At 31.7% G+C, this 27,504-nt stretch overlaps 2 protein-coding genes across 4 annotated transcripts; both read right to left on the bottom strand.

The window, feature by feature from the left end:
* Nucleotides 1–1,512: 1,512 nt before the first annotated feature.
* On the bottom strand, nucleotides 1,513–16,563 carry boss (G protein coupled receptor bride of sevenless). Of its 3 annotated transcripts, none has more exons than XM_087168034.1 (7): nucleotides 16,402–16,563; nucleotides 12,135–12,248; nucleotides 11,945–12,057; nucleotides 8,147–8,304; nucleotides 6,501–6,979; nucleotides 4,637–4,776; nucleotides 1,513–2,985 (listed from the first exon to the last, which is right to left on the bottom strand). In XM_087168034.1, the coding sequence occupies exons 1-7, from the start codon at nucleotides 16,463–16,465 to the stop codon at nucleotides 1,879–1,881; spliced, it is 2,175 nt and encodes a 724-aa protein (XP_087024160.1). In that variant the 5' UTR covers nucleotides 16,466–16,563; the 3' UTR covers nucleotides 1,513–1,878. The 3 variants fall into 3 exon arrangements, with proteins under 3 accessions (XP_087024160.1, XP_087024165.1, XP_042902088.2); XM_087168039.1 differs by having other exon boundaries at nucleotides 4,637–4,773; XM_043046154.3 differs by having other exon boundaries at nucleotides 8,159–8,304.
* A 3,055-nt stretch (nucleotides 16,564–19,618) lies between these two features.
* Nucleotides 19,619–24,181, bottom strand: LOC147816579 (uncharacterized). Its single transcript, XM_087156883.1, has one exon. It carries the CDS (start codon nucleotides 24,179–24,181, stop codon nucleotides 19,619–19,621), a length of 4,563 nt encoding a protein of 1,520 aa, XP_087013009.1.
* Nucleotides 24,182–27,504: the final 3,323 nt, after the last annotated feature.

Here is a 27,504-nt window from a genome sequence, read left to right as displayed (position 1 = left end):
ACCAAAGGGAACTTATTTTCATTTAGCACAACAAAGTTGTAAAATTATATGACATTCAGTTTCTCATACATATACCTTTTCACTCTGAATTGCAGCATAGGGCTTCCCATCTCACTCTATTTGTGTCCAGATATTCCGCCTCTCTCCAAATCTTTCCCATTGTTTTTAATTTGTTTACAATCGTCTTGTGCCAAGTATTTTTAGGTTTTTCCCCCTTTTTCTATTGCCCAGAGGGTTCCAATCGAAAACTTGTTTTTCTTTAAATTTTACGTAGAACATGATCGATCCATTTACGTTTTTTAATTTCCAGATCAATTTTCTTTTCTGTTTTGCTTTTCTCATTATTTCTGCATTACAAATTTTATGGAACCACTTGGTACTTAAGATTTTTCTTAAACAGTTGTGAAATAGTTTTGCATAAAAGCTTTAAATTACTGCAGTATGCTAATTATTTACAAGATCAGTGTAGAAAAAATGGATAATACATTAATAATAATTAGGATATTGTGTTTCAGATTAGAATTTGTTCATCTTTTAATTTCAGATCATGTAGATTTTATTGTTTATTTAAGTGTCAATAAAAAATTGTTTTTATAATTTTTGAGCATCACTCTTTCACTCCTAGGAAACAATTCGATTTTAAAAATAATGATTGAGTGGAGTAAAGATTATTCATAAAAAAGCTTGTGCTAAAATGGCGAAATATTTATGTTTTTCTTATTTTTCAAAAATCTATTACATGTAAAAATATATATTCTTTCTTAGCGGAAATTAACTTCTTCGTGTACTTTGATTTTATTTTAATTCCATAGACTTGATCCAGGTGTTACAGTGTGATAAAATCTTATTCGTTATAAAAAATCTAATTTTTATAGATTTAAAAAGACAAGTTTTGAGAAAGGAATTGTTGATGGTCTATAACTTTGGCTGCAAGCCTTTTAGTATTTAGCTCATCATCATAATTGAAAGAAGATTTATAATAGTGTTTATAGGTAATTCGATGAAATATTAAGAAGTATTCTGCAGACAGACATATTTATAACCGCAGTAGACATCCTCACAACGTGGTTACGTTCCTTCTAGTAGAACATCTCGTTTTATGGAACATTCAATGTTGGACGAACGTTATAATATTTTATAACTGGCCTCCTTTGATGGCGAGTTGGTACGCACCTATGAACTCTCATCTCTAAGTTTGTATGCTATTTGTTTGTAAATACTGATGTCACGTTTTTCAATGGTTATAGTCTGCAATTTTCTTCGTCGTAATTCCGAATCTTAATCTAGGCCTACCATTCTTGTGTCTTGTGTTTCAGTTTTCTTTCGTTGCACCATGATGGAATCCACCGTAGTTATGTTTAGTAACATGGAATATGTGGATTGCCTAAAAAATATTTCTGAGATTTTAAAATATTGATTGATACCTTTAATTCATTGGTACCTATATTACTGTTCCAAAATTTACTATAGTTGCATCAAAATTAATAATCAGAAAAAAATTTAACCTCGAAATTTTAGTGACATCTCTTTTATTATTTGTACACCTTTTAGGGATCATTAATATACATCATTTACCCATGTGTTGAATACTTATTTCACTATACAATCCATCTTGTTGATTTCCTAAACATATAATCTTAATATAGTATTTTAAGCGTCAGTCTAGAATGGGTATTAAATAATTGGGTTCAAAATAAGATACCGAAAAAAAAATTGTAAGCGTATGCATGTAATATACAACTATATTCAGAAGAGAAGCTCTGCTATTTTTCACAAATCTTTAATAAATGGGTTTGAATTCAAATCTTTTTTTTCCCCCGTCGTTTTGTGCTTTTATTTGTCGAACTTCGGATGACATTTTAAACTTCATTTGCTGAATTATAAATGAGTCATTTTTCTTGTTGGTGAATCAAAATCATCTCGAAAGACGTCTACAACGTAGCCGTCTTTATCCGGATTGTATCCATGATTGATGCTTTCGTAAATGGACGGATTTGGGCTTCTTGAAGACGTTGAAGCAAAAATAACTGGCTGCATGCTGACTTGCCCTTGATCTCTTGCAGCGCTGAACACAATCATTCGATATACTTTGGGGAGATATATCCCTAAGAGTATAGCACTAGCTGTTGCAACTAGACCTAAGCAAATCGTGAATTCTTTCCAACGAGGGTTGAGCAAGAAAAACAGCAAACCCCACATCAGCCATGCCAGGCAAACTACAATGCTGGTTAAATGCAAGAGGAGACCTTCTTTATTGTTTCTAAGATTGCGAATGCAAAATGGTGACGTCATTAACCACGCGAAACTTAAAAATATTGGATATGACAAATAGCAAATAGTCATTTTAGTATGAATGGAACATCTGATTATAAGACGAGTGGATTCGTTGGAATTCATCAGCCAGTAATAACATGCCATCGCTACCTGAACAGCGAAAATGAAGAAAGACAATATAATCTGCAACAGACCACTAATATGGCCGTGGATTCCATCAGTTTCGGAAGCAATGAGCAGGAAACAACGGGCGAGAATAGGAGCAAGCATGCTTACATAAGCTAATCCTATAATAGCTATTCTCTTGGAACAAGATATGGTGTCATTTTGAAGCAGGAATAAAGTTGAACAGCAGAAGGAAAGCATAACAGCAATAAGCACTGTAACGTTTGCAGCTTGATTGCCTTCTTCGAAATCTTCTCTGCACGCTCTTGATATAAGATAAGCTCCAGTAAGCAGAGATATTATAATGCCTACGCAGGAAGTGGTTATCAGTACTGTAATCCACGTCTCATACTTCCAGTAATAGATTCTACTGAGTAAATTTTCCAAGTCAGTTGCAAGAGATATATTCTCAAAGTTTTCGCATATCTCGTGGCAATTCTGCCTGCAGTGGAATTCTGGTATTTTAAACCATCCAGAGCCAGTAAAGTGGAAAACATTGAGTCTTTTTTTGTCCCATTCAAGATGATCATTGCTGAAGTGACCAACCTAAAATGTAAAATGTTGTATAAGTTAATATTTTAAGTAAGTCGCAGAGAAAAATGGAGAGTAAGAATGCAACTTATGATGTGCGTTACACTCTTCAGAGTCTAAATGTATCAAAGAACGATTATTGAATTTTAAAAAAAAGGGTTATAGGGAAGTATGGTTCCTTTCTTCTGCTATACAGGTTTTTCATCATGGTTTCACATTGGAAATAAGGCATTGCAATTGGTTCAGAGATCTTTCAGTTACTCTGATTGTTACATGAACTCGCGTGACTCTCAGCAGAAAATTAATGATATTATGTTAAAGATCAGGATTTAAATTAAAAAAATTCCTTAATATACTTGAAAAGTGTCTAAATTTTTATTGAATGCATACAAATTTACATAAACATGCATCTAGCTTAATAAGGTCGTTATGATGAATTAGTATACTCAATTTGACATCAACCTTATCAACTTATTCACTAAATGAATTATAAGCATATGACTTATAATAAAAGTTTTAGATACTGGGAATTTTAAAATAACTATTGCCAAATTTTAACAAAGCAAAGAGACTAGTTATTTATTTTTGTAACTGACAACAAAATAGCCTAACATCAATTAAATTTTTAAAAACTGATTTTATAGAATTAATTCTTTATAACAGTTTTAAACTCTTTTTTTTCCAATTACTATTTGAAACTAATCGCTCAGTGAAATTTTCAAGCCACCATACATAATCTTTTTATGCTTACGAAAAAATTAAGCTCCGAAATTTCGAGACCAAATCTTTCGCTCACAATATAAATTTTTCGCTGCTCCTACCTTTAAAACTAATCGATACCTATGTCTGTGGTCAGATAAAAATGTATTTTGCGAGGGTATAAAATTTGACCATAATAACTTAATTTGAAAAATTTATTAATTAGAATTTACCAGATACATCAACACAGCTGCATGAACTTATTTGTTATCAAATTGTATAATTCTTTTGTTGTTTCTTAACTATGCAACAACAACGCTTTCCTCTCTACAAAAACAAGTTTTTCTTTTTCTTTAAATTCCAGTTTTGGGAATGTATATAAATATTTTTTTTTTCAGAATTTATTTTTTTAAAATTGAATTTTGATTTTAGAACAGTCAATTTGCAAAGGAGTTAGAAAAAGTTCTTGAGGAAAGGAGTTCTTGACTGTCGATCCAAGATGATTATTTAAAATAGTACCAATGATGATGATTTAGAATGTTATCTGTAATATTGCGTTTGAAAGGCTATTGGAAATATAATAAATGAAGTTGCAAATTTTTTAGTAGAGTGTTCTTGGAAAAAAATACCACGGTTTTCGCGCTGGGAATAAAATGTTTTTGTGTATTGTACGATTATGAAGTGGAAATTTCGAAAATTGTAAAATATCTGTCAGGAAGCAATAGTAAATTTGCAGTTAGATGTAAAAATACCATCTCTTGAAAAAAAAAGGTGTAGATCAATGCATGTTCTAAGCCCTATATATGATAGATTTGAATAGTATGCTAAGATGAGATTAAAGTAAAATTTCTACAAGTAAAATATTTGCATGAGTGCTTAGGAAATCTTTGTTATTTTCAAGCAATGGGCATGATTAAACATAAATAAATAAATATAAATGTAGCAAAACAATAAAGAAAAAAATTACTAGCAATTCTTTGTGCTTTGAAAATCTACCAATGGCATGCTGAAATGTCCATATTTCAATCGCATAACTTTCTGGTATTCCTCTTGTGTCATTTCTTGCACTGGATTTCTTTCTTGTCGCTTGATTATCCAATTCTTCTACTAGAATTAACATAAGTGAAAAAAAAATAAGTGAATAGCTAGCTAAAATCATTAACAATTCTAAATAATATAGGGTTAGTCTAAATCTAAATTATTCATCCAGTTACAAAGTAGTGTTCATTTACTAGTAGTATACAACGTAAAAACAGGTGATAAATTGAAAGAAAGATACAGTCTCCGCCAGTGTTTGGTATACACTACAAATGTTCAGTGTGTGTAATTGTAATAATGGTTGAAACAAATTTGGATTGTAAGGTATAAATTTTTCCCCATCATTTCAAAGAATGTTATTTTACGTGGCAAAATACGAAATTTGAGCGAAATTGGTTGAATAGTTCTTGGAAAATCGAATTTCAAAAATACGACTTCTTTAAAATTCGATTTCTTAGGAACTATTGAACCGATTTTGCACAATTTTAGTATTTTGCCATGCAAAATTACATACTTTAAAATGATGGAAAAAATCTGATATTTTGCAATCCAAATTTTTCCGACTATTATTAAATAAAATAATAAAAAATAATAAATATATATTTATATATATATATATATATATATATATATATATATATATATATATATATATATATATATATATATATATATATATATATATATATATATATATATATATATATATATATATATATATATATTTGCATGAAATTTTCTTTGAACAAACTAATTTTATAATTGCGGCAAAAACTTCACAATTCGTTTTAAAATTCTCGAGATAAGACGAAATATTCAAAAAAAAAAAAAAAAAAAAGAATTAACATTATGGGATCCAAACTTTGTATTACTCTCTTGACCAAACTATGGATACCATGTTTCCCGGATTGTTTTTTTTATTTTTTTTTTTTATTTCCAATGCAGCAGGTGGTACAGACATTATCCTAACGCCGTGCAGAGATAAAAAAAAAAAAGAAGAAGAAAAAAGAAAAATGCAAATACAGAAAAGAGATGAAATATACAAAATATAAAAACAAGAGCAAAACATCAAACACAAAAATTAAATCAAGAATTTAAATTGAACAAAAGGTCTCTGACCTCCCAGTATCTGGAATAGATGCATTTCTTTGTGAGAACCATAGAGGTGGCAACCTTATACCACCTCTATGGTGAGAACTGAACAGTTGAGGAGATGTTCAGCATTCATCGTCGCACCACTGCGGTAGTAAGGGGCAGACAGGATTATCCACTATTTTAAGACGGAAAAGATGAGCGTATAAGCAAGCAATCGTGCTTGGTAGCAAGACGAAAGGCAGCTACAGCGCTGCTTCTTGGGCAATCGAGGAGATTAAGGATGTCATTTCTCCACGATTTTTCTTTTGTCTGTTCTTTTAGCAATGATATATGTGTTGTCATTGCTAAAAGATTCCCAGATTGTATATATCCCTATAATTTGGGAGTCAAAAACCCGAATCCATTGAAAAATTGATATATTTATTCAGACAAAATACGTTTTTGTGTCTGATTTCGTAACTTCAAATATCGCCTACACTTATTAATTTGCATATTTCAGGTTACCCCCTTGAGCCATTAAGAATAAGTCCTAGAACGTGAAGATCTGACCATTTGATCAAAAGTCATTCAGGGTGATCCGTTTTTTTGGGCGTATTGTACTTGTACATAAACAGCTCATTGAAACTCGATGAAACATTTGGATAACCCAGTATATTAAATTTTAATATAGAATTGTATGGTTTTATGGAATAAATTACCTTTCGTTGCATTATTTTGAGTCGCATCAATTATGAGACCCTTTAGAGAATTTTCAATGATGTGCCACAACGAGCCTCGACTCTGAAACTGGTGACTTTGGCAGCGATTATCATCAAAGAGGGTGTCACTTCCGTTTCTCACGCAGTTGTTGGTGTAATCGATGTAACTTTGTACTGGATTTAAACGGCTAATTTTTTCTTGAAACTTGTAATTTGATAAGACCCTGCTATCAACAGTTGGAATATTGATGGGTGTTCTTCTCAACAGTATTACCGGGTGATCTGGGCCAAATATAATCGATAGCAATGAATCTGTTGAATCTGAGCCAGCTACGAGCCAATATTGAATAGAAGAATTCATGGCGATGGATGTCTCATATAGTTTGCGTAGATCGATGCCAGATCCCAAAACCACAGCAACTTGAACGTTTAAGGTTGACATTTCTCGAAGCTTTTCTTTTAAATTTCTCTCCGATTTGCTACAATAGAAGTGATTAAAAGAACATCAGTAATTTTAAGATTTGATTACAAATAATTTTTAAATTCTTATGCTATTTTATTTACTAAAAATGTAACATATTATCTTAGATAATGCACAATAGGAATTTTTCGAGCATGTTTAAAATTTATATATTAACAGCATCGGACGAAAAAAAAAACCGTTTTGTTGCATTCTGTTTAGCCAACTAAATTAATTTTTATCCGGTAACAAATTGTTCAGGGTGTACTGCTAACTGTAAAAACTTGAAAACAATGTTTTCTGTTGTTTGCTTGACCATTTCAACTGAAATATTTCATCGGGTGACTAAATAATTATTAGTTGTAATTAATTTCGCCCTTAGCATATATGATAACGTTGTTGCAAATCGTGATTATTTTATTCTGAAAACTTGTAACGTCCGTGTTGATTGGCAACGCCAATCGTGCCGATTAACGGGCATTATAAGTCAAACTTGATACATTTTTTTATTTTATTTACACCTGTTTGGGTGAACGAGTTGTCAACCCTTAGGGAGCGGGATTTTCGAATTCTACGTCATTTCGCATTTTTTTTATACTTAACACACCTTATTAAGAATAATAGAAATCTCAACGATTTGTATTATTTTTATTAAGGGGTGTGGGCATCGTCCTTAAGTAAATTATTGTAAGAATTTATTGTTTAAATAGAGCTGTCACTTGTACTTCAGTGCTAATGTGTTTTTCTAATTTCATGTGATGCTTGTTTTCACCTTTCACACATTATCACATTTTGTGTGTTAACCTTTTTGATCTCGACATGCATTTTTAAGTTAGCAGTGCCATCTGCTGATGAACTCTGAAACTAGTTTTGATTTTAGATGTGTCCGAAGTCGCTATTATCCTAAGCAGAACGCAGTAAACCGTACGTTCCAATCTCCTTTCGATCTTTAGTACATTATTATTCATTGGCCATCTTTATGATAACTAATATTTTACGAACATCATCAAATAATAATTATTCATAAAATTGTTCATATTTTATCGAAATGCACTTTGAATAATATTTTGAAATTTCTTAAACTGAAATATAAATTATGTTTGAAAATCAAATTATCTCTGAAAATAAAGAATGTGGATATATGCTGTTAACATAAAAATTTTACGGACTAAACGTTACCTTGAACCTGATTACGAACCTTGAATCAATTGATAAAATAACTGAAGATGCAATGCAAATATTTTTCTTCTGAACTTCTTCCCTGAACTCCATGTCTAAAACTTTGGTAGAAGAAAACACCGCTACTGACATCCATTTTAAGTCTAAGAGCACTTCTGACAAAGCCTTTAAAACAATACAATAACGAGTATGATTTACTATATCTTAGTTTTACAAGCATAAAATTAAAATAAGTTAGATTCTTTGATTATACTTTGTATTGTATAATATATTCTGAATTGGATTACCACTGAGAAAAAACATGATTTCGTTCCAATTTAAACTCTAAAATAAAATTGGGTATAATATGAAAAAAACACAACTACTTCGATTTAGTAGGAACAACATATGACGCAATGCTAAACGAATGGAATTTAGTTGTTGTTTATTTAGTTATTGTTATTAGTAGTTGTTGTTATTTGTTTTAGTTGTTGTTGTTTATTTAGTTGTATTTAGTTTCAATAACTTTTCTTTATAATCCAATAAAATCTGGCGAGCAGCTATTTAAACGATCGAACACTTCGTTTGTTTATTTGTGGCTTGAAGTTAGGCTCGCAGAAAATGCCGTTCATGGGTTAAATTTAGTAGGAACAACACAACCTGTGACGTAGGCTATATTATACCCAATTGAGGGAAAACTTTCGATAATTTTTTTTCTTCCAAAAAGCATTTTTGATATTTTTTTGAAAAAAGTATTTAATAGTTAGCATTATTAATCACTTTCATAACATAAAAAGTATCAGGAAAGTAACAAAAGATATTTTCAAAAGGTTTCTTTCTTTTTTTTATTTTATAATACATTGATGGTGGAAAAAATTCAGCATTGGGTTTGTCGAGTGCTGAAAAAATAAAATAAAATAAAAACTTTCGATGAATTTTAAGAGTCTTTAAAAATAGGCTCACCTAAGCAATAACAAAGTGCAGTACAACGAGACAGATTAAGAAAGCAGACGACAATTTTAGAACTTTTAAAAAGTTGATTGATTCAGGCGGATATTGTGTGATGTAGTGAACCTGTTATGGGAAAGGATAAGACAGGTTGAGAAATGTGATTGACTACCCGTTAGAGGATTAGAAAATAAAGGAGATTGCTTGAAAAATTTTATAATATTATCACTTAAAAAATTTTCCACAATTTAATTAGTTTTGAGGTCTTACGAATGATAGAATTGCTAGTGTCGTGTTTTACTTAGAAATGATTAAAAGTTTCCCGGTTCTTAAATGAATTTTACTTTTATACTCGGATTTATATTTTATACTGATATGTGTTATTAGTGGTCAAGCATTGGAATCCGTTCCTAGAACTTGAATGATTGATATCAAAATTATGCCAAGCCTGGTGTGTTTTATAAAGGTTAGTACTTAATGTATTTTGTTACAATTCATGTAGTTAATGTATTGGTAAAAGTTTACAATAAAGTGTTCCCTTATTTTGGCAATTTCTTATGTTCATTCAGAAAACAGAGAAAATTACTTAAAAGTGAGACTTGTTAATAATAAGAAATCACGATAAAAATAATAGAAAAATGGACGATTTCATGCAACCAATCCAAGGTATCTTACACTAACCTACACATTTTACTGTTCTGTTATTAAATCAATAGAATTGATTATAGTTGTTAAGGGCGTTTCTCTGTTTTGTATGCGAACATAAAATCGCTAAATTAAGAGGATACTTAATTGTAAATTTTTACTCCGGAATTAAGGCTTAAACTATTAACTGCTCTCTTGACTAAATATTCGGAACCACTTTTTTTCCAGATATTTATTCCAGATTATTTTCAGAGTAAAATATGGACATTCTTTTTTTAAAAAAAAATTTGCTCATTCAGAAAAAATTAATTTTGTGCCTGATATTTGTTTTTGTTCCTTAAAATATTATTTATACTAATTAATTTCAACGCATTTCATGAATTCTCTTCGAACTATTAAGATTGCTTCTTAGTTCTTGGAAATGCGATCATAAGATCTAAAGTTACTCTGAGTAGCTTGCGCAACTGTACCTTATAATGAGAAAAGCTTAATATATTGAGTCAGGACGTATCTTTGAAATTTCTGTAAAAACAAATTATTTCAAAATTTGATAAAATAGTACCTATTACTTATTATTTGTGCTTTTTAACATTTACTTCAAATTTTATTTTTAAGTATTTTAAAATAATTTCTTACTGTTTTTTTTTATTAAAAAAAAAACAAATTTCAAATTAAATTAAACTTTTTTAGAGTAATTTTAAAATTATTTTCATTCCAATAATCTTATCTCCCATGTTAGGAATAATGTCTGAGAGATTTTTTGTGTAATTTTTTCCAGTAGCAATATTTCTCGCGAACTTATTTTACAATCGCTTTACGTATCCTGTAACTTCTTGTAAAAGTGTTCTGTACTTACTATTTATTAGATCTGAGAAGAAAATTTATACTGACTTCTAATTCCCTGGCAAGTTTTTTACTACTTGTTAGTTTTTGTAACAGAGAGAAAAATAAATCCCGTAGTTCCCTGTAAAAGTATTTCACTGCTTATGAGCTCGTAACGCTGTGAAAACAATAGATAACCTGTCATTCCATGCAAACAAAATTCATTGCTGCATTCTACTAGCTTTCGAAGTTGGGAAGAAAATACATATCCTGTAATTATTTGCAAAACATAAATCTTTGCTAACATTGGTAGCACAAAAGGAAATAATGTCTTTTTTTAAGTTAATTGTTTGAAATCAAGATATGCCCTCCCTAGTCAAGGGGAGAACGAAGCTGAAAGCTGACGAAAAATAGTATTATGAAATTTTTTTTTTTAATATTATTTTTTACAACTAAGTACCAAGCGAAATACTTTTAAGTGAAAATATTTGCTTTAAGTGAAAATATTTCAGTTTTTAAATACGTAATTTTAGACTGAATTTTAAACATTATAAAAAAAAAACTTGCAGACTTTTTGTTTTATTCAGTAATTTGTTCAGTTTCCCTGATATCAGTATTATATAATATTAGTCTAACATTAGCCTAAATATTGAAAGATTATCAATTTTACAATACGCCCCCCAAATATTGTACGTAGGATTATGAGATGACTAGGGGCGGATCCAGAAGTGTTTCCTGGAGGGGGTCATATACTCTGATCCTCCCCACACACATACACACACAATAAATTTTTTTTATAAAAAAAAAAAGAATTTAAATATTTTTTTTTGAAAAAGAGAAGAAAAAAAACTGAGGTTTTTAATGCTAGTCTTCTCATTTATTTTTTTCATAATGAACAATAGAACATTACATAAATAATTCAAGTATTCAAAATCTTTAAATAATAAATGTAATGCGTTTTTCAGAAACTTTGGTAAATGTGTCAATGATTTTTTCAACAATTTCTCGATGAATGTTTAATAATGCGTGCGAGTCCATTAAAATTCTCAATAACATATCGATTGATGGGTACAAATCGATGTCACAGGCATTAATAATCTTGGAAAGGGCACTTCGTTGGGCACTTCAAGTCCTGTTTTTGTTTCACGCTGCCATTTTGCAAAAAAAAAAAAAAAAAAAAAAAAAAAATCGATTTTTCCGACCTACCTAGGTGTTTATTCCCCTTTAGATAATTTTTAAATATTTATTTCTTTTGTAACCTATTAAAAAAAATTATTATTTTTATTTATGCTTTTTCAATTTGGGGGGGGGGGTCATGATCCCTATGACCTAAGATCTGAATGTTTTGCAGCAAAAATTATCCCACACGGTCCCGACGTATCCCACGAAAACTGTAGACTGAAATACTCACTTTGATTTCTTCTTTTAACGACGTGATTTGCAATGGAAAGTAAGATATCTTCATGGCTTCTAACAAAATTTGCATATTTCTTTGCAACGTTGTATTAAGTGGACCAATCACACCTAATGAAAAAAAAATCCTTAATGAGTAAAAATCATAAGATTTTCATAATCTGATAGGAAAAAAAAAATCATAATACCAGTATATTGAAGAGCTCCGCATTCTTCATGCACAGAGTGAGATGATTTCAAAGCCTGCATGAGATTTAGCAAAGCAACAGAAGTCTTTGAACAAGTGTCATATACCTCAAAACCTAAATTAAAATATTTTAAACATTATAAATATATGCGTCTGAAAACGGATTCGATCACAAATTTATTAAAAAATATCTCAGGATAATGAGCATAATTTTGTATCAAGTTTTATAGCGAATAGGCATGCCACTGAATGCGCAAACATCACTGAATACCATATATGGCAGTACTTTTACTTTCGTTACTTGTACCGCCGGTACAAGTAAAAAGTACGTACTTTTACTTGTACTTCGTTAATTTTTAAATTTAGTACTTTTACTTATACTTTCGTTACTTTTTTTGGGAAAAAGTACAAGTATTTGTAACGGAAATGTCGAATGAAATCGTTACTTTTTTCTAAAACTCGGTAACCTTTCTAAAAAAAAAAAATTGCTGTCAAAATGCAATTATTTTGCAAAATGAATAAAAATATTAATTAGGAAGTTATTTTCATTCATTTTCGAGTTTTATGCATTTGTTTAATACATTTTAAATAAAAAATTTTGGATTTTGTTATTACGTTTTTCAATTTTCTTTTTGAACTTACTAATAATACATTTTTGTCTTAACACATTTTTTACTAAATACATTTTTACCTAGTACATTTTTTACTAAAATTATGTTTATGCCCGACCTTGTCAAACAACACTCAATCAAATCTCTAAGAACTTCGGAACTATTTGTGCTACTGAGAACTATTATAATTACTATTTTAACTCTTGAAAACTCGAATGTATTAATTTAGCCGCTGATACTATAATTCGTCTACAAATTTTAATTATTCCGTTTGGCAGAAATGTTCGGAAAAAGATTTTCTCGCATGACTTCAGCATTAGCCATTGTTACAAATAAAACTGTAGACTGTTCTGTTTCAACTTATACTGCACATTCAATTATTTTTTACTAGCTCAAAGATCACAAAGCTATCTGAAACCCCGTGTTTGCTTTGTTTAGGTTTGTGCTTTTGAAACGCGTTTCTATAGAGTAAAACAATTTTAAATCAATGGTAATTTAAATAAATAAAAATAATAAACTAAAAATTAAAATCAATGGATAAAATTTCTTTTTCGTGCAAATCCATAAAAAGTTTGATATTAAAATTATATTTGATTTTAAAATTATATTATACGATTATATCATAAAATTATATTATAATATTCCTCCGAATTTAAAAATAAATTAATGCCCATAACTTTCAAAATTAAAAATAATTAAATAAATAAAACCAATTTTGCAAAAACATTGAAGAACATAAGAATATTATTCAATAAAATTTTAGATTACTTTGAATCTTCGATTTCCTAGAAATGTACTTTTAAATCGTTACTTTTTTTGTTTAGTACTTGTACTTTTTACTCGTTACTTTTTAAAATAAGAACTTTTTACTTTTTACTCGTTACTTTTTTTTAAAAATACTTGTACTTTTACTCGTTACTTTTTAAAATAAGAACTTTTTACTTTTTACTCGTTACTTTTTTTAAAAATACTTGTACTTTTACTCGTTACTTTTTAAATTAAGAACTTTTTACTTTTTACTCGTTACTTTTTTTAAAAATACTTGTACTTTTACTCGTTACTTTTTAAAAGTAACGTTGCCATATATGCTGAATACAAATAAAATAAAATAAAGATAAGACGTGTGACTTCCCAATATAATTACTAAATGATATTCGGGGATAGGCGAGAAGGGGATAGAAACGTTTCGTTGCATAATAAACACTATTATTGTAAAAACAATTGCTTTCTCTTTATATACAGAAAATAAAAAAATGATGTGCAGAGATGCCTCATCTTAATGAAAATAAGGCATACTTTGTGCTATGTATGAAATAAACTAAGCAGCTAAAGTAATTTTTTTACTTAGAAAATTTTTTGGATTTGCTTTTTTTTATCACAGCTTCAATTTTTTAAAATTTAAATCTTAATTTGAAATATAATCTTATTTTTCAACCCAGAGTATTATAAATTTTTCTAACTAGAACTAATTAAACTAAACAGCGAGAATAAAGTACAAATAATGGCACAAGAACTCTTGTTTGGTTCTAGAAACAAGAAACTTATAAGTAGGGGCAAATTAAGAATTAGACTTCATAGATTTTGAGAGGATTTGCTGGGGCAAGGCAGAAGGGGAGCATGTCCAAGAAGGGCATTCTTCAAGGATAACAGGGGGATTTCCGAGGTAAGAGGGGGGAGTCATGTGAAGCTAACTCATCATATGTGACAGCTCTACTATAACAGAGGAATTGTTTTAAAGTAATTTTTTTACTTAGAAAATTTTTTGGATTTGCTTTTTTTTTATCACAGCTTCAATTTTTTAAAATTGAAATCTTAATTTGAAATATAATCTTATTTTTCAACCCAGAGTATTATAAATTTTTCTAACTAGAACTAATTAAACTAAACAGCGAGAATAAAGTACAAATAATGGCACAAGAACTCTTGTTTGGTTCTAGAAACAGGAAACTTATAAGTAGGGGCAAATTAAGAGTAAGACTTCATAGATTTTGAGAGGATTTGCTGGGGCAAAGCAGAAGAGAGCATGCCCAAGAAGGGCATTCTTCAAGGATAACAGGGGGATTTCCGAGGGTAAGAGGGGGGAGTCATGTGAAGCTAACTCATCATATGTGACAGCTCTACTATAACAGAGGAATTGTTATAAGTAATTTTTTTACTTAGAAAATTTTTTGGATTTGCTTTTTTTTTATCACAGCTTCAATTTTTTAAAATTTAAATCTTAATTTGAAATATAATCTTATTTTTCAACCCAGAGTATTATAAATTTTTCTAACTAGAACTAATTAAATTAAACAGCGAGAATAAAGTACAAATAATGGCACAAGAACTCTTGTTTGGTTCTAGAAACAAGAACCTATAAGTAGGGGCAAATTAAAAATAAGATGTCATAGATTTTGAGAGGATTTGCTGGCGCAAAGCAGAAGGGAGCATGTCCAAGAAGGGCATTCTTCAAGGATAACAGGGGGATTTCCGAGGTAAGAGGGGGAGTCATGTGAAGCTAACTCATCATATGTGACAGTTCTACTATAACAGAGGGGTTATTTTAATTAGTTTTTTACTTAGAAAATTTTTTGGATTTGATTTTTTTTTATCACAGCTTTAATTTTTTTAAATTTAAATCTTAATTTGAAATATAATCTTATTTTTTAAACCAGGTTAGTTATAAATTTTTCAAATAGGATTCAAAATTACAATCAATATTTTTCAATTTATATTTAATTAATTACTTATTTATTTTCGTACTTTACATAGGCGGTAAGGAACATATGGTGGAGAATTAGGAGTGATGAGTTCGATCCTGGAAGTCGTCAAAACTACAAAACAACTGGTTTGTACTCGCAGTAAGGTGAACGTTAAATCTGTCGTGGCTCCTCCCGATGGCTGTCGCGTGGAAGTTTAGAGAGAGGGGTGCTAGCTTAAGTGCTGTCCTCGTCGTCAGACTGGGGGAAATTAGAAGGCATGCCTGCCATGTCTGCTAAAAGATAGAGTCCTAAAATGTGGCTAGTTGTTTGACCAGGGTTGGGTGATGCGTGTGAACCGAGTCAACACAGAGCAAACAAGCAAATTTTTTACGACAACACTTACAACACTTACACGAGGCCAATGACATCTGTTTCAATTTTAGAAAAATTCTAATTCCAATTTCGAAAATAATTCATTTACAAATAATTCATTTAAAAATGATTAATTAAAAATATTAAATTTATAATTTAAAAAAGTTACAAAAACTCAGAAATCTGAATCCTCACTCCTCAATCAACTATAATCATTGTAGAAAAAAGCTTTATGTAGGAAGCATTAAACTATTTATTACCTTAACGTTTCCTTTTAGTGCTTCAACAATACTGTGCATGCATTTTTAAAATAAATATTTGTTTAAGAATCCAGCTTTCGATTACTCAAAACATTTGAATCTGACTTTACAGATAACTAAAGCAATCATGTTTTTCATAAATTAGTTTTCCTCTATTTTAATCAGTGGCGCTAAGCTAAACTTCCTTTATTTTTCCTTAAATTATTTTTAAATATTTAATATTTAATCTTTGAGGGGTTTTAGAGTGATTGGTTGATAAATTTCAATACTTTTTTGAAGGAAAAGAAAACGCTTTTTAAAAGTAAAGACAAATTTATAAAAATGATCTTAACGTCAGTATTTACCTATCTCAGAAGCATTTAAGTCTGATAATATCAGTTGGTTTTCGAATTGTCCGATAGCCATCATCACTTGTTCCACGCCCCCTGGTATTAACAACTCGCAATTTTCTCCTTCGTGAACATCAAAGAATCCGATGAAGCGAAATCTGTATCTTTCCCTCTCTTCTCTACCAATGGCTGCGGCAGTGCATCATCGTCCATGCAAATCTCTGCAGTAGTTTCATTAAATGCAGTTACTAGTTTTATTAGAAAGATGAAACACACAAAACTCCTCATATTGTGATTCTGTAAAATCAGAAGAAAAAAGAAACATGCAGCTAAAATACAAAGTAAATCCATAATTACGTGTAAAAACACTTCTTAAGACTAAAAGATTATTCTATTAAAGTTTAAATTTGAAAATTTTTTGATGTGATATATTTAATTTAAATACGAAGTAGTTTATTTGAAATAGAGTTTATTTGTTGTATTAAAAAAATTTTGTGCTTAAAGTATTGAGCATATCTGTTCATCGACTTTAAGTAAGGCGGTTTTCAATTGAAAAAAAAACTTGTCTTAAGAGACTTATGTATTTCAAACTGACTGTCTAAAGTCTAAACTATCATTAACTACGTGTGCCAAAAATGGTTGTCAGTTTGATAAATTAATTAAGGAATAATGAAAGAGAATAACTTTGATACTGCCTTGGACAAAAGATGTTTTTTTCATCAAGTTTCAAAATTCTTTTCTAATTTTAACATCAAAAAAGCGTTGCCTAGAAAAATTATGAAACGTTTTCTGCTTCTTGCCAGACCATTCCAACTGTGGAAGCGTTTTTTTAAAATTTGAACATCAGAATTAGACTACACAAGATATTTGCTAAAAATTGTGGTAATTTCGGAATTTTTTTTTAATACTTTTTCTCAGTTAGCACTGCCATCTATTGACTAGTTTGGTAACCGATTTTGAGACTTGGCAGGTATAAATAACTGGTCTCATAAGTAGAATGCAGCAAACTGAACACTTTTATCACCTTTTTTAAGTAATCTTTCATATAATTTTAAGTTTTTCGATCACCTTTTACTGATTAATCTTGAAATTAAATGACAGTTCTTCAAAAGTATAGAAAACTTTAAGTGACAAAATATGGGATTAATAGATACTAATTAATACCAGAATATGCTTCAAAAAATCAATAAAGTCTATGAAATATGTAAAATTTTTAGCTTATTTTTTGGATAACTATACATGAAAATTTAATTTCAGAATAGTATAAATATTTAGATTAAAATTAATAGCATTTGTAGTATTTTTATTGTCTAACTTAATATAAAAATGTTTTTTTTTCCTCATTTTTTAAATAAATCTTAAGATATTACCTCTATATTTGTAACGCACTTCACCAGCTGGAGAGTTGTTATTCTCGTAATATAATATATTCATTTTATTTGGAATAAATCACAAATGAAACATAATTCGTAGAATATTTTCTTATGCTAATAATAACAGTGGGATTCAAAGCACATTCTTTAACAGAAATAGAGAAAAAAAACTATGTCAAACCCTGGTAACATAGTACAAAAATAAGGTCACTAAATACTTTGTATTCAATGCAAGATTTAATATGACAGTGTTCGTATTCTGTTTTTACGATAAAAAGAAAATGTAGACGACTTGAACATTTATCAGATTTTAATGATCTCTCATAATGTAGGTAAGACATTTGTATAAAAAATATATTTGTTGACAAAAGAATAAAAATGCGTGATATCAGAATCATAAAATGCAATTAAATATTTTCAGAATTAAAGATGTTCACAGTTAGTGCTCAATTCAAGAATTTAGAATTATTTGAATTTAAATTAGAAATTTAGCAAAATAGACATACACTGAAGAGCCCAAAAAAACTGGTATACCTGCCTAATATCGTGTAGATCCCTCGCGAGCACGCAGAAGTGCCGCAACACAACGTGGCATGAATTCGATGAATGTGTGAAGTAGTGCTGGAGATAATTGACACCATGAATCCCGCAGGGCTGTCCATAAACCAGTGGGAGTAAAAGGGGGTGGGGATATCTTCTGAACATCACGTTGCAAGGCATCCCAAATATGTTCAATAATGTTCAGGTTTGGGAGTGGATCCAAGAGCACTCTTCTGAATTTAGACACTTACGCTGGCCACCAAAATCCCCAGACATGAACATCATTGAACATATTTGGGATGCCTTGCAACGTGATGTTCAGAAGATATCCCCACCCCCTTTTACTCCCACTGGTTCACGGACAGCCCAGCGGGATTCATGGTGTTAGCACTACTTCACACATTCATCGAATCCATGCCACGTCGTGTTGCGGCACTTCTACGTGCTCGCGGGGGCCCTGCACGATATTAGGGAGGTAGAGGTATACCAGTTTTTTTGGCTCTTCAGTGAATAATAATAGTTTATCTTTCAAATAATAGTTAAAGATAATTTTCGACCTAAACCTTTGTCAATTTATTCAATTATTATAAAAAGGATATGATATCAATTTGATTTTCGAAATTCATTGTATAAACGTAATACAGTATGTCCCACTTAAATAAAACCACCTTGATTTTGCCATAACTGGGGCAAAGGAAACCAATGAGAACCAAATATATATATTTAGAAAGTCTATTAACAAGTGTTCTAGACACATACTTACAAGGTACAACTCATTTTCTGCTCCACCTGGACAGAAAAGAAAAATCGAACAAATAAATAATGAGGAAAGTGTCCCGTCGAACGAAATGCAGCCACTTCTGATTATGGATAATTGTAAGGTCGTCGATAGCTTGGACTGTATGAAGAGGTTATAAGTAATTCTAGGCGACTGGTTACAAACAAAACAATTTATTGAGAGATGTGGCGATGGTTCATCGCTGCAGTTACATGCATCTACTACTACTACTAACACTACAATTTTCTCCCTGGCACATACGCCCTCTGGCGTCACTTAACATTCCCCCCCGATTGAAATTCAATTACATAATTTCAATAAACAATATAACTAACAAACAGAATACATAGAACATATGAATACTATTAGAATCATAAAAAATAATGAACAACTAAATTTTGCTATGATTACACACAATTTGAGAACAAATACAGTATGATAACATGTGCTGATTAATATACATATATAATTATAAACAAAATTAATTCACTCAAATAGTTTCTTTTGAAAAACATATGCATAAGAAAAACAATTTTTTTTTTCATTCAAGCGGTAATATACAAATGTCTCTGACATTTCTCTTGAAAATTTTACCATTAGGCATACGTACATTTACAATTCTTATTTTTCCATCCCTACTTTGAAATATTTCCACTATTCTTCCAACTGACCACTGTGTGGCAGGAAGTTGCTCATTTTTCATTAAAACAAGAGCACCCTGTTTTACATCGTCCTTACTAAATTTCCATTTGGTTCGACCCTGCAAATTATTTAAGTAATCTTTCTTCCACAATTGCCAAATTTGTTGACTAAATTTAGTTACCCTTTGCCATTTGGACAAATGAGTTTCCTTGATATCATTAAGTAGAGGTTCTTGAAGGCCATTTATTGGTCTCCCAATTATGAAGTGACCTGGACTTAATGTTCGAAAATCATCAAAGTTTGCCGACAATGGAATGAGGGGTCGGGAGTTCAATACTCCTTCTATTTCAGCTAAAATAGTTACAAATTCTTCAAGCGTCAATTTTTGGCTACCTATTACTCGTTTGAAATGAAATTTGAAAGCCTTCACCCCAGCTTCCCAAAGGCCCCCAAAATTAGGTGATTTGGGGGGTATAAATTCCCATACAATATTCTCGTTTGAGAGAAAGTTAGACAAGTTTTCATTGCGGGAAGTGACAAGCTTCAAAAGTTTTTTAATCTCAACATTTGCTCCAACAAATGTCTTTCCATTGTCTGACATGATTTTCGAACATTTGCCTCGTCTACCAAAGAAACGTTTCAAACAAGCTATAAATCCTTGTGTGGTTAAGTCTGAAACAAAATCAAGATGTAAAGCCTTTGTGCATAAGCAAATAAAAACAGCTACGTAAATCTTATTTAACACTCCTTTACGCTGATTTTTAAATTTTACTAGAAAGGGTCCACAAAAGTCAACCCCTGTCACATTAAAGACAAAATTAGGAGTGACACGTTCCCTTGGTAGATCGGTCATTATTTGTTGGACACTTACAGGCTTATTTTTAAAGCAAATCACACAAGAATGAACAATTTTACGACAATTATTTCTGCCGTTAAGCGGCCAGAATTTCTGTCGCACTTGAAACAAAAGTGCTTGTGCACCTAAATGAAAATACTTCAAATGATAATGACTCAAAATTACATCAGTTAATTTATGCTTGCTAGGCAGTACAATGGGAAATTTACTATTATTCGATAAATCAGAGTTTCTAAGTCTGCCACCAACACGAATTAGAGAATTTTCATCCAAGAATACATTTAAACAAGATAACTTACTCCTAGATGAAACTGGTTCACCTTGTTTGAGCCTTTTAAATTCCTCTTGGAACTCACCTGACTGCAATGAAAGCAGAAGCCAATTTTCTGCATCTTTGTTCTCTCCAATGGTTAAGAACCCCTTATTTCTAGACATTGGATTACGACAATTATGAATAAATCTAAAAATAAAGGATAATATTCGAATTAGTTTGACAAAACTGTTAGAAAGGTTAAGAATTTGTTCAAAAAAGGATCTATCTTTGGTGGTAATTAAAGAAACAGATTGAATGTCATGAGGATCAGGAGCAGAGCACTTTTTCAGTTCTTCACAAGGTAGGTCAGTTTCTGGAATGTTCAGAGTCTCATCACACTTAGGAATTACTAATTCCTTTAAAAAGTCTGGTCCGGTCCACCAGGTGACATTTTCGATGAGAGATTTGCAACTAATTCCTCTAGTTACTAAGTCTGCTGGATTGTCGCATCCAGCACAATGATTCCAAGATTCTCGGTCAGTGAGAGATTGAATTTCCTTAACCCTGTTTGCTACAAAGGGTTTCCACTTAAATACGGAACCTTTTATCCAATACAATGTAATCTGAGAGTCCGTCCAATAATAAATAGATAATATTCCTTTCCGATCTAATACCTTCTTTACTTCACGTGCAAGTCGTGAAGCAAGCAATACGGCTATCAATTCTAACCTAGGAAGAGAAATTCTCTTAAGGGGTGCAACACGGCTCTTGGAAGCCACTAAGTTTACAGATACTTGATTTGCTGTTTTAATTCTTAAGTATATGGCAGCACCGTAAGCCTTTGGACTAGCGTCTGCAAATGCATGCAATTCTAACACAAAGTCTGAGTGATCAGAAATTTGAAATACATTTCTGGGTATTTGCAAATTAGCCAATTCAGGAATTTCGATACACCACTGCTTCCAAGTTTCTTGAATATCTGAAGGAAGCTCGTCGTCCCATGAGATCTTACGCAACCATAATTCTTGGAGAAGAATCTTTAATCTGATGGTGTAAGGTGTTACTAGTCCAACGGGATCGAATATTCTACCTGCTGCTTGCAACACAAATCGTTTTGTATTTTTTCTCAAGTCAAGAAATTCCAGTAGTCCCTTAACTTCCATAGTTAAAATGTCAGGTTTTGTGTCCCAGGACATCCCAAGAACTTTGTGCAACTCGTTTGGGCTTTCTGATGAGGATGAAGGAAGAGTACTGAATCCTTGTTCCTCCCACATTTGTTTTAGTGACTCGTCGTTTGAGACCCATTTACGAAGGTGCATGCTAGCATCCTTCATGATAATGTCAGCTTCTCTAGAAATTTTGAAGGCTTCAGACAAGTTATCTGCACCAGCTACAATGTCGTCGACATAAAAGCAAGTATCAAGAATATTTGAAGTTGTTGGATATATTTTCTTGAACTTATCATTATGGTGCTTGAGAGTCGCTGAAAGCAAAAAAGGGCTTGCATTGACTCCAAATGGAAGCCTGTTGAATCTGAATACCTGCAATTGAGTATTTTCAGACTTAGTGGGATCGTCTAGAGTGAAAAGGAACCTTAATGAGTCCTTATCATTTTCGTTCAATGCTATTTGCAAAAAGGCACATTCAATGTCCGCTAAAATAGCAAATTTATTCATTCGGAAAAAGGTTAAAAGATGAAATACATTCGGATTAAGGTTCGTTCCCGTCCAGAGACAATCGTTAAGTGAAAGTTCACCAACATCACAAGAACTAGCATCAAAAACAATGCGACACTTGGTATAAACACTGTCCTTCCGGAAAACTGGGTGATGGGGTAAATAAAACACAGGTTTATCAACAGTATCTGAAGCGGATGGAACCTTCTCAATAATTCCCTTTTCTAAGTAATCTCGCAATATTTCACTATATTGAATATACAATTTTTCATTTGAAGTCATACGATTTAAAAGACCTTTAAATCGCTTAGTTGCGACAGTAAGATTATCGTTCAATACCCTCCAATCTCTTTTCCAAGGAAGAGTGATTTCATATCTTTTATTTTTATAACTAATTGTTTCATTAAATTTGGATAGTGCTTCATCCCCCTCTAAGCATTTGGGTTCATCCTTTATTCCTAGAGACTCAAGGTCCCAAAATTTTTGCAAATCAGTTAAAGTGTGATCTTGTGATAATAAGTGACATTTGTATTCCTTACAATTATCTTTAGTGCCCAATCTTCCCGTTACAATCCAGCCGAGTACAGAGTTCTGTAAAATGACTGAACTATTTTCCAATTTTATTTGCTCGGTTCGTAATAGTTCGTAAAAAATATCTCCGCCAAGCAAGATATGAGCACGTTGAGGCTTAAAAAAGTTAGGATTTGCATAAGTCAAATTTTGAGGAAATTTAATTTTAGAAACATCAAGCGGTTTAGCAGGGGTTAATTCAGTAATCTTAGGCACTATCAGCATTTTTATCTCTTTCGTAAAGTCTCTATTTTTATTAGAAACAAGAGCAGAGATCGATTTATTTACATTCAAAGTTGCCCCATTAATTCCAGTTATTAATGAGTTTAATGTATTCTCCTTTAAACACAATAATTTTGCTGCATCAGCAGTAATAGCGCTTATTTCAGAACCGCTATCGAGAATACATAAAAAGGGATAAAAACATTCATTTATTCCTCGCACATAAATTAAAGCAGTTGAAAGCAAAACATTTGAGTAAGTATCATAGACATTACAACTGCTTGGCGGCGCCTTCTGCCAGCTGTGAGAAAGGGCGAAGGAGGAAGTGACAGTTTTCGTTTCCCCTCCACTCATATTACTCATCTCAATATTTGCTTGATTTGGAATAATCTCAGTTAAATTAGAGCAATTGGATTCTAATATTTGATTATTTTTGTTTTCAACTTCGGGTTTTAAGAAATTAGCCCCATGAAGTGTCGAATGATGATTTCTAGAGCAATGTTTACATTTAAACTCTAATTTTTTACATTGAGATAACATGTGTTTACCCAAACAATTAAAACACAGATGCAATTTTCTTACACTATTCAATCGCTCTTGAGCAGATAAGTCAATGAATTTTTTACACCTATATATTAAATGGTTTTGATGACACATAGAGCAAGAGAAATGCTTATCATTTTGCAAAACGAAACTTTTATGTTTGGGGGTAACTTCTTGTTTCGGTTTTGAAACAGAAATACATTTTTGAACATTTTCAAGAGCTTGAATACGTTTTAACACAAATTCAGTAAAAAATTCCCAGGTGGGCAATTCGTTACAATTTAAAGACATTTCGAAAGCCTTTCTTGATTCATCGTCAAGGCGTTGCAAAACAATGTTCATTATTAGTGTCTCAGATAATTTATTTTGTTCTAATCCAAGTTGCTTTAATGCTCTTAATTGATTAAGTAAATTATCAATTAAGTTTCTTAAATCCTTACAAGATTCAAATTTAATTTTACTTAAATTTAATAACTCAGTTATATGACTGTTTACTATCAGTCGTTTGTTTTCATATCTGTTTTTTAATGCGTTAAACAAGGAAGAATAAGAGTCATCTACATTCTGTAATTGTTTTGCAGTACCAGTTAATGATGATTGTAAATAAGTCACTTAATTGATTGTTTTCATCAATTAAGGTAGTAAACTGAGCTTTGAAGGTAAGCCAGTCAGTGTATTTACCCGAAAATTGGGGTAAAGTAATTTGAGGTAGTTTGATGTTTGCAGAAGTATTCGGTTCATTCAAAACAGAATTTGAACTCAAATTTGAAGTTTGTGGAATAATTAAGTCTAAGAAGCTTACCTCAATTGCTTCTACGTTGTCCTCCATTTCCGTTAGGGAAATTTCAAAGTCTGCTAAATCTGTATCGGATAAGATACTGTAGCAATCGTTTCGAAGATCATCGATCTTCGTTTTTAGACCCCTCAATCAGGGCCGGATTATACTTTTCGTAGGCCCTAGGCACAGAGCCGGATTATACCTTTCGTAGGCCCTAGGCATAGCCGTTTTTGCCCCCCCCCCTCTTTCCCCGCTAAAATTTTCTTGCATATTTTTTTTTTACTTTTTTATTAATATGGGTTTTAATTTACGAATTTGTTTATCTAACTTTATCTGCAATACCGACATACTGCCGATATTGCAGTTGATATCGGTAATACCATTTTTGGTGAAAATTTACTCTTCCGATTTAGAGGAAAACTTTGTAGATGAATTTTTACTATTTTCAAATTTGTATGAGCATAAATCTGCACAAGAAATGTTGAAGGCTCAAATTAAAGATAAACTTGTGAATACTTTTCCTAACGTTCACATTGCATTAAGAATATATTTGTCGATTCTTGGATCAAATGCAGAAGGAGAAAGATCTTTCTCCAGATTAAAATTTATAAAAAATTATTTGCGTTCAACAATGAATCAAGATCGTTTGGCATCTCTCGCACTTATGTCTATTGAATACGACATTTTGCGTAGTTTGGAATTCGACAGCATAATACAAGATTTCGTTGAATCCAAAAATCGCAAAAAAGTAATATATTAGATCATAAGATTCTGCAAAATAATTTATTACCGAAAAATATTATATTTTTATTTGTATCTTCATAATTTTGTGCAAAATACACTTGTTTTTTTAAAGCTAAATTATTTTGGTCAATAAATTTTTTTCTCCCAAGTTTTTCGTAGGCCCCTGAATTTCGTAGGCCCTAGGCACGTGCCTAGTGTGCCTATAGGATAATCCGGCCGTGCCCTCAATGAATTGAGTTTGATCTCAAGGGATTTTTGATTTGGTGTTTCATCGGTAAGCACGTTCGAAAGCCTAGTTATTTGACCTTTGATGCTTGCTCGCTTCCTTGTTAGAACGACGCTAGACTCGAGCGACGTAGTAGCTTTTGTAGCAGTCGCCATGTTGACAGATTGAATTAATTCACGATTAATTCTGCTAGATTAGCACTCCGGCTGTTACGACCAAACTGTAAGGTCGTCGATAGCTTGGACTGTATGAAGAGGTTATAAGTAATTCTAGGCGACTGGTTACAAACAAAACAATTTATTGAGAGATGTGGCGATGGTTCATCGCTGCAGTTACATGCATCTACTACTACTACTAACACTACAATTTTCTCCCTGGCACATACGCCCTCTGGCGTCACTTAACAGATAATATTTCCAAAATGCTTACAAAAAAAAAAAAAGCTTGAAATAAATAACGTTGCGTACCATTTACTAAACCCTGAAAGGCATTATCATTAATATTAATCCATGTTTCAATGATGGTAACCTTCAGTTCTGCCACTAACTGAAACTGCTACTTTTTGGAATATACAGTCCTACTGATGATATCCCTGCGTTTTCTTTAGGATATAGTTCAGGTAAAAGAGCAAGTCGTTCATGGCATGCACACTATTATCCAAGAAACCAGCACTATGAAGGTTTTGCAACCTAAATAGATTCGTTATTTTGCTAGATAATCCGAATCGGGCCATCAATTTTCTCTGCAAAAGGCAATAAACAGATTTCCAGAAATTCGTGATTATCGGCAATATTTCTTAGTCTGGGGAACGGCTAGGTTAAGTTTAATACCACAGCTGGAGGCCTTCCTACACATTTAACGAAGATCCACCTTACAGTATAATGAATAATCTTTTTTTTCTCATACCATTTATAATAGCACACAAAGCTGTCTGGGCCATTGTAATTCTTTTATTTTCTAAAATCCTTTGCTTTTGGATAGTTTTCAACATGGGCTACTGCTATATATTTTTTCTATGGCTAGTTCCTTGTAGGATATATAAAACGAAACAGTATATGACGGGGAAAAAAAAATCGAAAATCTTTTCGAAATGGACAGCAATAAAAAGGCTTATATATGCTGCGAAAAGGCTTCCGTTATAGTGGTAAACTTAACGTGGGCTTTCCTCCAGGTTGTATGAAAGCTCTATCGATTAGCCCTCCAAAAAATATGCTCAAAGCTCTTTACTGGCATTTGGAAGAAAAATTTTGACCCAAGTCGGATTTTCCAGCAAGAGAATGCCTTATTTAAGTTGTAAAATCTTTGGTTTTTGGATAATATGTGTAGGTCATGAATAAACTGCCCTTTCAAGTCAGTACCCAAGAAAACGTGAAGGGATATCCTCAGTAACGCTGTATATACAAGAAGAAAAAAAAAGAAACAGTTTTAGCTTGTGATTGTTGTTGGTCATTTACTTCGCACAAGAGCTGCACAATGGGCAGTTCACGATTGTCTGGGAAACATCCCTGAGGATGTTCCGAAGACATACCATCTCAATTTTGATCCTCTGTAGAGGGAATGGTGCCTCCGCTTCGGTGGACCGACGACCTGCAAGGGAAATCGAGCACTTTACGGTAGAACAGTTGAACGAGGTCCCTACGCAGACTGATCCAAGTGGTCACCCACCCGCACACTGACCGCAGCCAGTGATGCTTCACTTCGGTGATCTGCTGGGAAACGTGTCTTAACAATCAGTCCACTGCGGGACTTTAGTTTGTGATAGAATTGAAGACTGCGATCATCGAAATTTGACGTTATACTGATGCCACTGTCTTCCTGCAATTGGTAAATGGTATGCAACATTGCATATTTTAAGTCATATAAAAAATAGCAGATATTTTGGATATAGTCAAAAGTGAATTTATTTCGGAAAAAAAT

This window comes from Parasteatoda tepidariorum, chromosome 1, assembly GCF_982258835.1.
Source record: "Parasteatoda tepidariorum strain Cologne lab strain chromosome 1, Ptep-v5.0, whole genome shotgun sequence".
Lineage (NCBI taxonomy): Eukaryota > Metazoa > Arthropoda > Arachnida > Araneae > Theridiidae > Parasteatoda > Parasteatoda tepidariorum.
This window is presented reverse-complemented; position numbering and strand designations above follow the sequence as displayed.